Source organism: Coloeus monedula (assembly GCF_965178545.1).
Source record: "Coloeus monedula genome assembly, chromosome: 1".
In the NCBI taxonomy this organism is placed as follows: Eukaryota; Metazoa; Chordata; class Aves; order Passeriformes; family Corvidae; genus Coloeus; species Coloeus monedula.
In genome coordinates, this window is record NC_138781.1 from 54,372,494 (window position 1) to 54,390,591 (window position 18,098).

Consider the following 18,098-nt stretch of genomic DNA (forward strand, 5'->3'; position numbering starts at 1 on the left):
AAGTGTATGTATATGTCAGTTCTAGAATAACATCATGACATGAATATACAGAATTATCTTGTGAAACATTATCCTAATGAAACTACTGAACTACCACAGAACCACTTTTTTTTTCAGAACGTTCTCACAATCTTTTATAGAGTCACTCTAAGTCAGACACAATGAATTCTCTTTTTCACCTCTGTTCTTGAACCTGAGATATCTTGATACTAGTAACAACAGTGTAATGTATATGTGCATAGACATTTTTCATGAATACTTGAAACAAGAGATATCAAAATGCAAGGTCTCTTTCTTTTGTACCATAAAGATATATTCTGAAAAGAAAAATTACTAGAAATATGTTTTTTGTAGTACTTCTCCCACTCCCTTTTCACCACCGCCCTATAATACACTTATCAGCACACAGTATACCTTAGGCTGGAAATACAAAAATGGCAAGGGAGAAACATTGACTAGGTGAGGAAAGAACCAAATTCAATAACCATAACAAAAGATATTTAAGCAAAGGAGGAGTATGAGTTACCAAGTCCAACATTAAAAATGTAGCCTACACTAATGTCAATGGCAAAATCTCTCAGAATTTCACGTTACAAGATCTACAATGGAGGATTCATACACAGATTTGAACCAACTCTCAAACTGAGGACAAGCATGGATAAGGACTACTGCGAATCAATATGCTAGACACAGAGGCCACCTGTGATACTTGGAGCTAAAATCTGCCAGTATGCTTCACTTAATAAATGCATGTCACTGCACTCACAGCTTTACTTGGCCGCAAAAGTTGCACCTCTGTCAAGAGCCTCAAGTGTGACGTCCAATTCAATTACTAAAGGACACATTAAAATCTGGCTTATATGCTTAAGAAACAACAGCAACCTATTTTTATTTTGGGATCAGAATCTCCCCAGTCTCTTTAAAGAAAAACATTTTCAGTCTATTCAGTTTCAACATTCACATTAATAACTTAATTTTCCTTAATTTTCCTAATAAGCAATCCTGAGACAGAAACTGAGAGCTTAGTAAACTTGTTCTCTACCAAATACAAGATATTAAATATAACCACATTGGAAAAAAAACCCAAACTTCTATTTTTAACTTTCATTGAGAGGAAGTTGTCTACTGTAGGCTTTCTTTGCACACTCTTCCCTCTACTCTTCAGATATAGTATTGAGCAGAACAAATCCAGGGTACTTCTGTTACCTATCATCAACAGTGGCCAAACACACTTTAGTTTTGGGACAGAGTAATGCACTGTCTTTCCAGTGATATCAATAGGTCCATTCTGCTCACACTGAATGAGTGTTCTTCCCCCTTTCCTCCCCTGTCTCTCCCCTCCTTATCCTTCCATGCCAGGAAAGGAAGGAATTCTACTTTTCCTGCTCAAATATCCAATAATCATTTCAGCCATCTGTTTCAATACAAGAAACTCTTCATAGAAGTCCATGTAAACGGCAAACCATTAGAGACTAAGATGATTTATTTTAGTTTAGTGCAGTGTCACTAGTTTAATAAAATAAAAAATAACTAAGGATTTGGGAAGTACTATGGCTTACCTATGTAAAAACTCACTCTCTTGCCAATACATTCTATCGCTGCTGACAGACATTAGAACATTCCTTTCATCTCTTTCCTCTTCTTGCAGTTTAAGCTATCCCCTTAAGGAGTATTTGCTTTCTCTAAGATAGATTATAAATTGTATGCAACATGAAAACCTTACACACTTCCTCTACCATCTGTAAGGCTTTTATTTCAACTTCTTAAAAAAGAAATAAGCCAAAACCTTTTATTTTTATTTTCATTTTGGGTAAATTAACCAGGATTACTTTTCTGTAAGAAAATTTAAAAAAAAAAAAAAAAAAAGGATTGCTGTTTCCAGATATGTGCCTCTAAATTAGAGATGCATTTTTTAATACAGTCAACCAAAGATCCAAGTCTAGTGAGACCAAATGTGGAACGCAAACTGTGATAAAGCGCAACTATGGAGCATACACATCCACACACACAAACACCCCCTCTGTTCATGAAGAAAACATGATCTAATACAGGATTGGTTTCTTTCAAATAATTCTTTCTGCATCCCAGTGTGATTCCGGGATGTGCAAATTAAGAAAAATTTTATGGGTCAAATTCTTCTTAACGCTACATATGCTCAAGGCAACCAAAATTGATGACAACTGGATGCTGTGTCAGAGGGTGGAACTGGCAAAGAAAATGACAATGTAAGGAGAAGTTCTTATAAAAATAGACAGGACTTAGTACTTTGAATGAAGGAGGAAGCAATTCTCACTGTGGCTTGGGAGAGAGATAAGCAGAGAGAAGTAGAAAAATTGACCCAATAGCTAATAGATTATCAGATAAGGATCAATTATCAAAACCAAGACAACTGCAAGGATCTGTATGTTCATAATGGCTCTGGTTGAACCTAACCCAATTACATAACTAACTGATGGAAGGAAAGCTACACCAGTTCCTGATCCATTCAGAGCTTTAAAGAGGAGAGACTAGTTTATTACTTCTGTATATACTTCTGTGTTCTTTGGAAGTACAAAATATCTATTTAAGACTTAATCATTGCAGAGCTTCATTAAGTCTTCAGTACAAATTTCCTTCCTCTTTTGTCTTCTTTTTTTTTTGTTTGTTTTTGTTTTGGTTTGGTTTTTTTAGTTTTTGATATTTTTTTTTGTTTTTAAAACAGAAATGTCTCTAAAAGAAGCCTGGGTAACTTGCAAAATCGAACGAAATCAAAAACAGATTCACATATTCATGTAGATGATTCAGCAGTAACATTTCTAGCAGTGGGAGTTTGCAACTATTATCAAAGCCAGGTTCATGTTTTGTGACAACTGACCGATGGGAACCAGAAGGTATTCTGACACATGCTTTAACCCATTTTTCTGCTACTGTAATCACTACAAGCACAAATGTCGGCCTGGTTAAACTTTTATTCATTTGAGTGAAATGTGAAGATGTGTCATGTCCTCAGCTGAGTTCCGGAACCACTCAGGATGTCATGTAGCATTTAATTTAGCAAAAAGGATTAAATATCTAACCTGGAACAGCTATTCTCCCAGCTGTTGGATGATTCATTTCCATCACAAGTCCATTGTGCAGTACCTAGGAAAACAAAACAAAACAAAACAAACCATGTATGTAATATAAAATACAATCAGTTCCTAAACTCATGAGGAAAAAAAGAGATAAACATTATCATGCTCTTTGACAGATTCTCTGAAAATACAAGGAGCTACAACACAAGTAGTTTGCTTAATGTGTAAAATGAAAGCTCTGATGTTTGACACTACTTTTTATTTATGCAGCTAAATAAATGCTTCACTAAGACTGCACATGCCTAACATATCTTTAAGCTCTTATAGTCGTCATCAAACATAAGAAACTGAGCTGCAAGCAAGTTACACTTTCAACCACCAACAGAGAACTGGTACCAACACAGAATGACTATTAAAACCTTCACACCCTTTCATATTAACCTGCAATATGTACTAAAGGCCTACACATAAACTATGTTCTCTTGTTTGTTCTGTTAGTATTGAGCTTGGCGGCGGATCATACTGCACAATACTGTCTTAAGAGCTTTTACAAACATTTTGGAAAGATTAAATAATTTTGATGTTTTTTGTGTTCTTTTCAGCAGGTATGCCATGCTTCAGCCCTGTGTATATCTATATGGGATGATTATTCATCACAATTTTCAGGTCCTTGTTATTAACCTCAGCCAGAAAACAATGTGCGATATGAAAATTGTCAAGTAACAGAGAAAAAGATATTCATACTAGCAAACTCACTGCTCTTGTTTATATAATTCTTCACCCAAAGCCAATAAACAATATTTGTAATTTCCTTACCTATTATTCTTCCATCCTTGTAACACTGTTACTTTAATCATATAATCAGAATTATAAAAAAAAAAAAAGAATAACCACCCACTAGGCAATTATTTTCATATCCAATGTAACAAGTCTAGAATGTCTTGTATCGAATGTATCAGCTATAGAAAATGAAACACGGGAAAAGCCTTTTAAGTGATCATGTAATACATCTACCTAGTCATCTCACACCACGAACAACACTAGCAACCTTGACTATTAATGACAAGTGTTGGTCCAATTAATCTTTAAAATTTCCAGTTAATGAGATGAGAATTTTCTTATGTAGTCTGCACCTTATTCTCTATTTTTATTATTAGAAATTTTTCTCCTGATACACAGTCTAAGTATCTGTCTATTTAACATCTTTATTCTTGTCTTTTCCCCAACTGGACACAGAAAACCAATCACTAGCATCTTTATAACATTCTTTTATGTACTGGAAGATTGTAATCACATCCTCCCTCAGTCTGCTCTTTTCTAGACTAAACAAAACTAATTCCTTTAACCAATCTTTCCAGGTCAAATTTTGTGAACCCTTTATCTGTGTAGAATAGCCTGCTTAAAAAATTCCCATTCCTGAACAGGTGGTGTCAAAAGGTCAGCTTTTAGCTTGTGGGGTAAACCTATTTAGCTGACATTTAGAAATCCAGATACTTCCGATAATAGATGCTGGTGGAACAATGTCTGTTCACTGGTCTAATTGTTTGGCAGTATACCAAGTCATTAGTTCTATTTCTCTTTCAGAAGGTTAAAGGCAATCTTGGTAGACTTTCAAGTGAGACATCCAGAATTTTTTTCCAAATGACAGAATTAGAAAATATAATTGCTTGTTTTAATTCATATTTAGAACCTTTCCAGCCATGCCCTTAGGCAAACAGCATTGAAAGTTTCCTTTCTCCACAACTTACACGAGCTTGCTTTATGCATTTAATTGGTTATTTGAGGCCTGAATGCAAGAAAACACACTAATTTGAACTTGAAATCTACAGCATGCTCAGGTGAATAAGCAGTTCTTTAGATGGCAAATTAAAGGATGTACCTAAAAGTGGCTCCACTTGGTTAAAGAAAAACATACAAATTATCTAGCAGCTACTCAGGGCTCCACAAAAATCATGTTTATCTCTGTTCTGGGTCTCTGAATTCTTATTCTCATAAGACAGACCTAAATTGCTTTTAAAAGATTTTTTAAAAAATCTTTTTTTGTTAGACTCAAATTCCAGGTCCCTTTTCTTTACAGAATGAATTACAAAACCCCCAAAATATGTTTGAGGATCACTGCTACTCCTTTTAAAAGAATTGCTTAAGATGCAGTCAAGCTTCATTACTATTTTCATTATTAGTACAGAGTTGAATTTAACTCTCAGATGTATTCTTTACTCAAAAACACTCAAATATCTATTTTTACTTTCTACAGCAATTAAGACTATATTGATATATTCAGTTCTAACTTTTCTTTTGAAGAAAACAATTACCAAGCAATGACTGGTCAACAACTGTGGACTTTTTTTCCCCTGCATCAGCAACACTGTTTAAAATAACTGTGAAATTTCCCATTCCATGGATTCCCAAAGAATTCCCAAAAAGAAATTGAAAAAAAAAAAACTTCACCAATTTTACGTGCATTCTTAAAAACCATGAAGAAAACATATAAGATTACTGCATTCTAGCCTTGGGAGAATGCTACATTCACATCCTTTATCATCAAAGACAAGGAAAATCAGAGGAAAATTTAAGACATGACTCAAAGGCTTTCTCCTCCATTGTCTTGTACTCCTGAAATGGTCATGATCTTTCTGATGTGGTAGAGCCCTCTATTTCATCTGTATTGACCTGAGCTCATAATAAGGAACTGATGACCCAAGAGAATCGTGTAAAAGATGATGGCTATCAGTAGATAAAATTTTTAGGTTTTTTTCCATATGGCTTATTTTTCAGGGTAGAAATATTATATTATCTGTTACCATTTGAGATTTTCTGAATCAAATAATGTTTGAGATGAATTTTACAGTGGAATCACTGTAAAAAATCAGAAGCACAGTCTTCAGTCTTTCAGTAAAAATCTTTTAATATGTATCAGGAACAGTGTGGCCAGTAGGACCAGGGAAGTGATTCTTCCCCTGTACTCAGCACTGGTGAAGTCAAACCTTGAGTACTGTGTCCAGTTCTGGGCCCCTCAATTTAGGAAGGACATTGAGTTACTGGAATGAGTCTAGAGAAGGGCAGCAAGGCTGGTGAATGGTCTGGAGCACAAGCCTTGTGAGGAGCAGCTGAGGGAGCTGGGGTTGTTAACCCTGGAGAAAAGGAGGCTCAGGGGAGACCTTGTCATTCTCTACAACCGCCTGAAAGGAGGCTGCAGCCAGATGAGGGTTGGCCTCTTCTCCCAGGCAACCAGTGACAGGAAAAGAGGACAGTCTCGAGGTGCTCCAGTGGAGGTTTAGGTTTTACATTAGGAGGAATTTCTTCAAAGAAAGGGTGATTAGATATTGGAATGGGCTGCCCAGGGGGGTGATGGAGTCACTGTCCCTGGAGGTGCGTAAGGAAAGGCTGAACCTGATCTAGTTGACATGGCAGTCTTCCGTCATAGATTGGATTTATGATCTCAGAGGTCTTTCCCAACCTAATTGATTGATTCTGTGATACCATTTTATTTTATTCCAAATACAGACATAATTTCAACTGTGATGACACGTGTAACTAACCACCCATGACAATACAGTTGCCTGTAGAACTGCCAGCAAGGTTTCAAGTCCATTTTACCCAAGCTAAGCTTCTCAAACTGGGACAATCCCTATCAAAGGAGATGCTGGAATCAGAAACATATCAAACCTCCCACCTCCCTCCTTCCCTGATCCATATTTTAAAAGTTCTATTTCATGTGGAGCTATGCACTTAAAATTTGCGTTTTTACAGGTACCACTCTTTCGTAGATTGATCTAAAGATTAGTGAAAAGGATTTTTAGTGCCAAAAAGGAAATGATGTAACCATTTTCTCCATATTTTTGTAGCCACAAGACAGCTGGCTGTTGGTAAATGTAATTACTACTCATGCCTCCAAACCACAGAAAAGTAATAATAGTTTTCCCTGTACATGCTGAACATAGAGCAAAGGCCATAATCACCCCCTGAAGAAGTAACAGCACGTGTTGTGAAGAAAATGCCATATTGGAATTGCATCCCACATCCTAAAAGAACATATTTTTATTTGAAAAGGGGTAAAGTCATTTGAAATTTGGAAAAGATATTAAACATATACCCATCTGATGCCTGGTTCTGCTTGGTCTTGTATTTCTAGAATGTTGTTGCACAACAGAATGGTTTGCCTGTCAGCATGTTTCCCCTCCACCTTTTGTCCAATGCAGTAATCCCAATATTTTCAAGTTCTGTTGCAACGTTTGTCTTTTATCACTAATAATTTTACTATTCTTCTTTCCAAACACAGTTTATAATATGCAGGCATCACTTGGAGAAGGCATTAGCTCTCTACTGTATCTAAGTATTGCATTAATGAATCACATATATCTCCACTTACCTGCATCTACCTCTCATATTTGAAGTTTCTCACCATTTCATGAGACACGACATAATTTAAAGAAAAGTTGCTCTCGTTACAAATTTTTGAATGAATAAAATCTGGCTTTGGTGTTTCTGATTGCCTATAAATGTGCCTCTTTTCTCCCAGTCTCTTATTCTGACACAGTGAACGCTGTATGTTATAGTCTCTTAGGTCCCTAGCACCACATCTGTGATACTGTATGAATATACACAGGAAAACCACAGTTCATTGGAATGTCCCTATTCTCTACTGCTGCTTTCTTCTAGGCCAGTGTCTTACAGACTGTTTCCTTTACCAAACTTGTTCTTTTTTTTGTGCATGTGAGTTGATGGCTTTGACAAAGTCCTTCTTATGTCACAGCTACATAGCTATTTGCTACTATATGCTGTAGACAAAATTACTTTTTATTGACATCGCTGGGGATGGGGTTTTGAGGCTTGAAGCATATATCTTTATCCTAATCCATGTCACATTATTCAAATACTTCATGCTTTTCTGCTTCGTCTCTTGTTCTGCTACAGAACACCTCACCTAGATTCCCTCTTGATTCTCAGAATTTATTTTCCTTACTTTTTTATCTTTTGTCCAAAGAGTTTTTATATCCTCTAGCGTAATACTGGTTCTACAAACTAGCTATTGGATCTTCAACATTGAATTTAAGTTTTACAGTAGCCATGACTTTAATCCAAAAAGGTGCATTCTGACACAGGAGTTAAGAGCTTCTTACCTGCATTCCGCTATGTCACTTAAGTAAAGAATTTCCATTTGCATGCTCTAGAACTAAGTGTTTCAAAAGGCAATCACTGAGAGTGACAAGAAATTGCTCCGCTTATGCTCTAACCCAATGTGACATTTGACCGCCTGAAGGCAGTTGAATTCACCCATTATTACTACCTCATTAGGCTGAGAGGATTCTTTTATCTCCTTCAACATTTTGGACTCAATATCTGTTTCCTGATCAGAAGGCTCAACAGTGTAGCCCTAATACAGTTCCCCCAGCTCTATGACCTAATTTGTCCTTCCTGTTCAGTTTATAGCAAGTACTACACTTTCCTATTGATTTTTGTCATTCCAACGTTCTTCAGTAATGGCTATTATGTCAAGATCCTTCTTCTTTGCCAAGAATTTCAAGCAACCTTTTTTAATCTTACACAGCTCATGTTGGTATAGAGATATGTACAGGTTTTGTATACATTTGGGGAAGCAGAGAGTTGGCCATGTAATTTTTTATTTAACTTTAAAATTTGACACTGTATTACCTTTCCAGATTTTCTCCTCTTTCAGTTTTCCTGTACATTTGATTCTTGTCCTTTACACCTTTTGTATGACTAACATCACTAACAGATGTCTTAAAATGGTGTGAGCCCTCATATATCAGCTTTTTCTCAACTCCTCCATGAGACCACACTCATTAATTTCCTGCACCAGCAATGTATTCTTACTACTGTTCTAGACAACTCCTTCCACTGAGGTTCTTTCTCTGCAAAGCTCTGTGTAAGTATCCCAGTGGAGATCCTACTTGTCATCCATTAACTGAAATATCAAAAGTCTGAAATTTTGACACCTGCACATTAGACTAAAATTAGACCTCAGTTCAGAATGGAGCATAAAGTTGGTGAAATTGGATAAGTTTCCAGGATTTTTTAGTGGTTAGTAATACTGGCACAGAATATACCCATAACAGTGACCTCTTCTCAGGCACCCTATGAAAGTCTGTTCTTCACAGACTCACCTTCTTCCACCTGAGAATCTACTCAGTAGACTGTTTCTGGGGGCAATATTACCAGGCAATTAATGTTTTTAGTAATTCAATTTCCTAAATCATCTTTCAAATTCATAATCAAAGTAAGATATGACCTTGATACTGAGAATAGTTCTCATATTAATGTTTACTTCCCCTAGCACCTCCTGCTACAAAATTAAAAAGTCCTTAGTGCTAAATCAGCCACAGTATAATGCACAAAAGAGACATTAAACAATCCAAAAAGTATTAAACAATGAAAACCACTTCTGACAGAGCAGAAACACCTTTGCCATTGTCTTATCATCAACACATACTCATTTCTGAGAAAAAATACTAAATTTGATTTATACCTCACATTCTAAGTAAATATGAGACAGCTGCTAAATAAGTCTATATAAATCTCCTATGTTTTCATCAGATGTATTGAAAAGTAATGAGAGTAAAAGAAGGTACTTTTCTTCTAATAGCAGACCATATTACAGTAAAGAATCAGGTTTATAACTCTTTTGGAGAAGGAAGTATTCCTGAGGGGTTTATTAGCATTTGATATGTTTAATACTTGTAACGAATAGCATGGAGATTAAGAGAATATTTATAACTCAGGCCAAAATATACAAAAATGCATGGATACAAGTCTGTATTTAATCTCATAAATACTCTGATTTTCAAGGTTGCAGTCCTGACCTTGATTTCAAGAGGCTGTCTGGGTGTTTAAAAATCAAGTTGCTTCCCTCAGAACTATAGTTCCCTGACAACTTCTTGCACCATCAGTCTGGAGACGTGGCAGAGGAAAGAATCTGTCCTAATTTGTAAAAAATACATATATTTTTCAGATGTGCTTTTTCCCTGAGAACTGATGTGATTGTAAAACCATATTTTGGTGGGTTTGAATGTGTAAACTCACAGAAATATTTTAGCAAAGATGGTTGGCTGTACTGCTGTTTGGATACAAGACCTGGCTCATGATGGTAGCAAGATGGGGTGTGGCTGTATTCAAAGCATTGGCTCTGGGATCAAAGAGTCTGTCTCCAGCTGCTGCATAGCTTTCCTAACACTGATAACTCCGTGCTGATCACCTGGTGCTACAGAAACAGATTGATTTTATTATTGCAACAGTCTGAAATACTGGCTGGTCTTTTTCCTTCTTTCAGTCAGAATGGCCAGTAATTTTCTGCCAGCAATGGTGTTACAAATCACTGGCTTTTGATAATATTTTTCCACTTTGGATTTTTACAAATACTATATTCAACATTTAAATATTATGTTTGTAGTTTCTCTGAACAAAAAGCATGAGCAAACCTAATTACAAATAATTTTAAAAGATTCAATTGAGTGTAAAAATTAAGAAGAGTATTCTGGATTGTACATAGGTTGTATTATTTTGGTGTCCACAATGTCACATTAAAGGCTTTAATTCTATTTTATTTCATTGTGATTTATCTCTTATATCAAACAACAACAAAATAAGTTTCCAGATGTTTTCTTTTGTGGAAACTGACTTGTTAATGAAATGCAAGTGTATTTCCTAACTTATGACAGTGTTAATAATCTAGGACTGCCATGCCTTCAAGCACTGGGTGCCATAAATGGGAGACTGGTGGGGTAAAAATACCAAGAACCTTTCCACTGCCATTGTTTTCATAACAACTCTGAGGATGTTTGTTACGTTCATCAGGGATCATATACAGACCTGTCTATGGAGCTGGAGATGATGAAGAGAAAATTCTGATAGGGCATTGGACAACTTAGATTTTTCAGAAGTCACTTTTTGCCATGTGGTATTGAAATAAGTCACATGCAAATGCAACTCTGGATTGAAAAATGACAGAGGTGTTTGTCCATCATGTAAGGGAACTGTTATTGTAAAATGTACAATTTTCAACCAAACTGCACAGTGAACACTACTAAGAGGTGTTACAGAAATCATGTGTTTTCACAGATAGGTATGCATGTTATGGCAAGAATACACTTACAGACAGAAAAGATACCTCAATAGTCAGAAGGCCTCAAAGCTTCACAAATTTTATATCAGGCTAATAGTGAGCATAGGAACCATTAAAAAACAGCATCGTACACTACGTTAAAATATCACTTTATTTCTGATGGTCTTTGGGAGTCTCACTTGTTTCACCAAATACGATGTACATAATCAGTATATATATTCTAACCTTGCACACCACACTAAGTTTCCAAGAGCCTTCTTTTAAGTACTCCATCCATCTTTCCCCTGCCATGTAAGTGTTATGGTTTATTTATACATCATTGTTTCATTAGAGCTGGTCTGTCAGCTCAGAGTACTTAACCCTTCCCAGGACTGCAAAACTTGCTCATCTGCAGAGGAATGCCACTTAACATTGGCACCTGATTGTAAAATACATTCAGATGAGACCATCTCCCTGCAGACCTTCAGTCTACTGCAGGCAGCAATTCACCACACCTCTCCTAAGTGGTTTTTCCTTGCATACTCTTGCACTGACCTTTGTAGCCCTTTAGAAAAGGAACTGTGACTATGGTTTGAAACACAGCATTTTGAATTAAGTCAAAGGAATTCTGTATAGCAACATGTGCAGAAAACACTGACAAACTGTATAGATGCTGCTGAGTGTTGCTAGATGTCCTGGGCAGTCAAAGAAACTTTCATCAACAGAAACTCTGGCACATGGAGATTTTTCCTGATTTATACTCTGCCCTGTTAATATTAGCCTTTGCAACAAACCCATTTAAGATAGAAAACTCCTAACTGTGCCTACACCAAGAAATTTGGATTCAAGAGTGCTAGATGCAAGATGTATATGGAGAAAGTGAAGAGTAAGTTCCCTCTTCATATCAGTATCTTCAACTCCTTTCCAGCAGTTCAGTGCTTAACTACTGTTATCCACTTTTCCATCATTAGCATTTAGTTATGAATTTTATTACACAACCATAATATTTCTCTCCAAGCTGTAGTAAAGCAAAAAGAAAGCAAAGCCAGGAAGATATTTCAGGGCTATGAGTGTTCACCCAAAAGAGGTGATTTCTTTCAGAAACAATCCTCGTTAAAAAAAAAAACAAAACAGAGTTTAGAAAATACTACATTTCACAGTTATTTAGTCATTGATGTGCATTAGATGCTCTGTAAGAATTTAGCGTGGAAAGCAATTAGTGTGTGAATACTATATGTACAACTGTGAGCAAAAACACAACTCTAGTTTAAAAATATGATGCTTCCAATGAACTTTGCAATACAAGTTGCTAGAGAAGCTGAGGGTCCAAGGATGGAAAGGGAAAAAGGAAGATACCAAGGACAGATTTTTCCACTTAAAATCTTACACAAATTTGCACAAACACAGGCACTAAATAGTTCACCTGGGTAAATTCGTATCTTCAAACATTGTAATGTATTTTGGAAGTTATATTCAACTTTGTCTCTTCAGCATTGTGTTGAGGATTTCTTCTCTACCTCAGCAGTGACACCTGTTGCATAATATTACATAAGGCTAGGATGTGAAAGCATTAGAAGTGGCACTGACAGTAATGATGGAAGAGCATTTTCCTAAACATGCAAACGTAAGCAAATGAGCAATGTAATTGGAAAAGCATTTTATACATGTCTACATTCTGAACCATTTCAGGGCCTTCATAATACCATCAATTTGCAACACGTCACTGTATCTGAGTTTAGTTGAACAACCAGAAGAACTCTCTCATGGCAAGCCATAAGCACTACTCTGAAAATTTGCTTTATATGACTTCATATTCTATCTAAGCTTATTCAAGCAGACAATTAGAATGAAGGGCAATCAAACTATAAAAATGTACAGAGGGGTGACATCTAATAAAATGAAATAAAAATATTTTAATAAAAGGAATTTTCATCAGCTTGTAGCTGCTTTGTGAGACTAGTTCCAAGTTTGGTTAAATTTAAGTATAATACAAAAGCATCAAAATTTCATTTTTTGACTCTTCTGATTAAAATGCTACTAGCTTATTATACAGTATGTATTTCCTACAAATGAAAAAATTATTTAATAAACTCCAGTCCTGCAAAAGAGCTCTTCTTCCAGAACTACTTTTGGACACTAAATGTCTTCAAGACCATACTATTCCATGAAGGTCACAAGAAGTTTGTGTAGATAATCCCACTTGAGTATCAAAGCAAGTATCTTACATACTTTCCAGAAAAAAAAAAAAAATTCATTGAATAATCCTGTAGCAACAAAATTAAATGCAATTTTGCTGGTGAATGAAACCAGCCCATTACTATCACCGTGTGAGATATCCTGAAGTTATTGTCATTCTTCCAGTTGATCACCTGCTGTTCAAGAAAATGGTTGGGAGAGATTAACATTGAAAAATGCTTAATGTTTCAGAACAAAACAGAAAGTAGTGTAATGTTTGATATTTTAAGCTAGTTTGAAAACAGTATTGTACAACAAATCAAGTGTCACATAACTGTAAGTCATATATTTTAGGTGAACATCACAGGATACTTTAAAAAAAAAGAAAGCATTATTTCTCTGTATCTCATTTATATATATACCTAAACATTACATACAGAGGAGTGCATAATACTAGAGTTTCTTTTTGTTGTAATTAATTGCTCGAAACACATGTTTGCTCAGGTATTTAATTAGTCTGAAGGTTTTTTCCCCCACTAATCTGCTTATCTGAAGTCAACCAAATGCCGAGCTTTAAAGAGATATTTAAAAGGCAGGTGATAAAAGGCTTTTTATTCCTTAACTGAGGCACATGAATGTTAAGATAAAAATAATAACTGATGTAGGCTGTAAGTCCCAAACCTAGAAGAGTCTAAGTAACTGTTAGAAGTGTTTCTTTAATATTGTGAGTTCCAATTTTGCAGTATTTGGTTTTGTGCCAACCAGAAAACAAAGCAGCAAACAAAGAATGTGGATCAGAAGTCACAAAAATTGACTTACATTAAAGGGAAGATCAAAGGAGGTGACTAGTTCCACCTATGCTAAATAAGAGCCATACAACCGGTAAGGATAGAACAGAACAGAACAGCTGGAAGAGACCTACAATGATCATCCAAGTCCCACTGCCTGACTAATACTGTCCCTGCCCGGCTCCGTGGGGTCCCACGTGCACCCACAGATGCACGGGTGGGTTCACTATTATAGTCGGTAGCAAACAGTCAAGAAGGGCATTTGCGTGCGTTCCAGCAGGAGCATTTACTGCTGCTACACTGTCGAAAGTTGCAGAGGTAAATACCAACACGATCCCAAAGCCCACAGTTTTATCCAGGGGCAGGGAAAAGGCAGGACTAGGGAACGGGGACCAATGGGGAAGCTCTGGGGGAGTGACGAGGGGTAGAGGCTGACAGCCAGCCGGGGAATTCAAACTGGGGTAGATTAACATAACAAAACAATGCATCGCGGGAGAAGCCTTTTTGGTCACCCTAACATGAAGTGGTTCCTGTGGTACTAGGGGCTTGTCTTACTGAGAACTCTCTGTTCCTTTTAATGTATGTTCACCGGCCACCAAACTTGACCATTTCAGGGCTGACCAAAGTTAAAGCATGGCTTTAAGGGTACTGTCCAAATGCCTCTTCAGGACTGACATGGGCTGGGCATAGACAGGGGAGGCATCAACCACCTCTCCAGGAAGCCTATTCCAGGTTTTGGCCACCCTCTGGGTAAAGAAGTGTTTCCTCATATCAAGTCCAAACCTCCCCTGATGGGTGCAACTTTGAGCCATTCCCCATGTGACCTGGCACTGGGAGAGGGGAAGAGCTCAGCACATCCCTCTCTACTTCCCCTCCTCAGGAAGCTGTAGGGAGCAGTGAGGTCACCCCTCAGCCTCATCCTCTCCAGACCAGACAAGCCCAGTGCCCTCAGCAGCTCCTCAGAGGACATTCCTACCAGTATCAGTGCCCTTCTCTGGATGTATTAGAGTCACAGAAGAGACATTTAAATATTTAAAATATTTAAGCAGTAGTAACAGTAATTGGAGATAAGGAACAATAAGTTATGGAGATGCACTGTTATGTAAACCCATGAAATTTAAATAGGAAAAACTATTTTAATTTTCTGCTGCTAAGATCTACCTGTGTTTTTAGATGGACAGAAATTTTAAGACTAAAACTAAATAAAAAATTAGAAAATGCACTTCATAGAACAACTCTGTCTTATCACAGTACAGAAGAATTCTTCAGTGGCATGATCCACCTCTAGTATCTAGGTTCTGAGATTATGTAAAAGCCCAATATCATAGCATTTCGCTTGAGGACCCAATAATGTCAGAGACCTACTGGAAATCCATTCCCATAAAACTTGTAGCATAATTTCTTCATAAACATAAATAAACTGGATTTACTTAGAGAAACTTTTCTTTTTTCTACAGAACTGGATCTGTACACCTGCAAACATTTTCTCACTCATCCAATACCACCATTTTGTTTAGATAAACAGAAGAAAAAAATTATTCCAACATGTTCTTATCCTTTACTTCAATTGTATATCTGAAGAAATATTCTTTTGGAAAAAACTAAAAGTTCTGGGCTTTTGTTTGTGTATTCCTTAGTTTCCTGAATACAGCTGCCAGTATTCAACAGAAAGCTGGTTTTGAAAGATGATTACTGTTGACCTGACTCAGCCCATCCTCCAATTACAGAAAACCAGAAATTATCAAAACACAGTTGCCATATAAAATTAATTGACAGTTACTACTGATATGGACTGCAATGGAATATGTAGCCTGGTGAATTAGCAAAGACAGTAAAAGGAAGGATTTCTCATTAAAAAAGGAACTCACATTGTGGGATTTCTTCTCTGCTACGCATGTATAAGATGATTTTGGAAATGAACCATATGAGCCCTATTCAATTCACCTACCATTAAACACTTGACTGAGGATTGCAAGATGGTAAACACATTTCCCTCATATAGGCAACAGAGAAAGACACATCCAGAGGGTGATTATGACTCTGATAATTGACTGCAATTATCATTACTATAATTATGACATGACTCCATTAATAATGGAGTTATCTTACAATAAAAATGTAACTACCTCAAATATCTCATGTAAATGCTTGGTTTCGTACTGAGATGTATCCAGGATTGTGTTTATCGATTCTTCACCTGCAAAATGTAGAAAATAATATTTCCACAATTTTTCAGAAGAATAAAAGGCACACAGGACACAAATGGATACAGAAAGGATACAATGTTGGGCTGGTTTCAGTTCAGTGGGCATTGGTCATCTGCCTTCTGATTTACAGCAGCAGAGGTGAAACAGGCTGCCAAAATGACTTCTCACTATATAATAAAATCCTCAGTATTTCTGGGATTCACTGTCACTGCTACCACTGACAGATGTTCCTTATCAGTTGTTTCCTTTTTACATATAGTAGAATATTCACAGGCTTAGAGTCAATACTCTGTGGGTTAAAGGAAAAAGCAGTCATGCATTCAGAAAATGTGCTCTGAGTAAGTGATAAGTGTCTAAAGTGTTAAAGGACAGATCAGATGTGTGTACAATCCAGTTTTCCCTTTCAGCACTGACAAATGCTCAATCTTCAGTCAAGCTCTACTTACAGGCAGTTGACAGTTGGGGCTTGCCTGCATTCTCCCTTAATCCATCAACACATACTTGAAGAGAAAAGAGATACTCCATCTCCAGAAGAAATCTGGAGTTTTTTCAAGCAGGTCTCATGGAGATATAGTTTACTTATTCATCTTACATATACACATCACTCAAGAAGACATCAAAGAAAACAGAGCTGTCATAAATCTGATGCTTGCTTTTTTGTTATTATTATTGCTGAGATATTCAAGGCAATGATGTCTTGGCTGAACTTCATGAAGCTAAATCATGCTAAGCTAGGACCATTTTCAAACTTAAGAAATATGGTACCACTACAAAAAATTATTTAGAAATGTCCCATATATGTAACTGGCACTCGAATGTACAAGATATTTAGGTTATACTTACCTTGTATTTGATTATTAAATTGTAGGTGTTTAATTTTGATTGCAGTTTTTTAAGGAAAAAAAAGTAAATTAGTTAAAATCCAGCCTGCTTTCTCTGAGTTAGCTGTACATTGTGAACCACAGCATAGTCAATGGAGATTGGCTTTTAAAGACCTAAAATGCTTAATTCCTACTGTAAGTAGGTATAATTTTACAAGGAGATATATGTTACTGGTGATCTTTGCAAGGAGCTGTGTACCATTACCTGTGGTTGTATGTTGATTAGATAGCAAGAAAACAGATTCTGCTTCTATTGATGCAGACAGAAGTCACAGCAAAGCCTGAAACATGTTGGGAGACTGTTCAGTCAGGTTTTGCATTTTAGCCTGTTAATGACAAATAACAGATGGACATTTATAGTTGTCTCTTGCAAAATTGGAGTAGTAAATACATTTATCTCATTATCATTCATCTAGTTAGGTGTAAGTTCTAAGTGACAGGCTAAATGCATCCTTTAGACATGTAGAATGTGTTCTTTGCACTGCTATGCTAGTGATGTTGAACCAATATGATTTAGTCATGGAAGCTAGCTGCCTGAATCTTTCTCCTGAAACTTTTCTGTTTGCAAAAGCTGTCAGAGTTTGAAACTGGTTTTAAGTTCAGAAACAACTGATATTTCAAATTTGAAATAAAATAACAGGCTTGAAAATATTTAGTGCTTTAAAACCATCTATTGTATCTTAGAAAATATGTGTAACCACAGAATTGAGATGCAAATAGAGTGAACACAGAAACCCCTCCAGAACTTCTTCTTAGTCCAGTTCTTGTTCTCATAGTAAATTACTTGAACTTGACAGCAATAAAAGTCTTCTTTTTATACCAGTATAAATGGACAGTTTTATTTTACAAATTTACAAAACACTATTGGTTTTGATGGATTATGGTCCAGAAAAATGTTATTGCTATATTTTGAAATCAGGTATTTATGAGTAAAA

The 18,098-nt window shown here is 36.3% G+C and overlaps 1 protein-coding gene across 2 annotated transcripts in view; it reads right to left on the minus strand.

Annotated features, from left to right (window-relative positions):
* Window positions 1-18,098, minus strand: part of SUGCT (succinyl-CoA:glutarate-CoA transferase) — a gene marked incomplete at its 5' end in the record, with an annotated part of 342,330 nt that overhangs the window by 53,046 nt on the left and 271,186 nt on the right. For both annotated transcript variants that reach the window (XM_082285668.1, XM_082285667.1), the window contains one exon: window positions 3,057-3,120. In XM_082285668.1, the coding sequence (XP_082141794.1) occupies window positions 3,057-3,120 (64 nt within the window). The remainder of the gene's footprint in view (window positions 1-3,056; window positions 3,121-18,098) is intronic.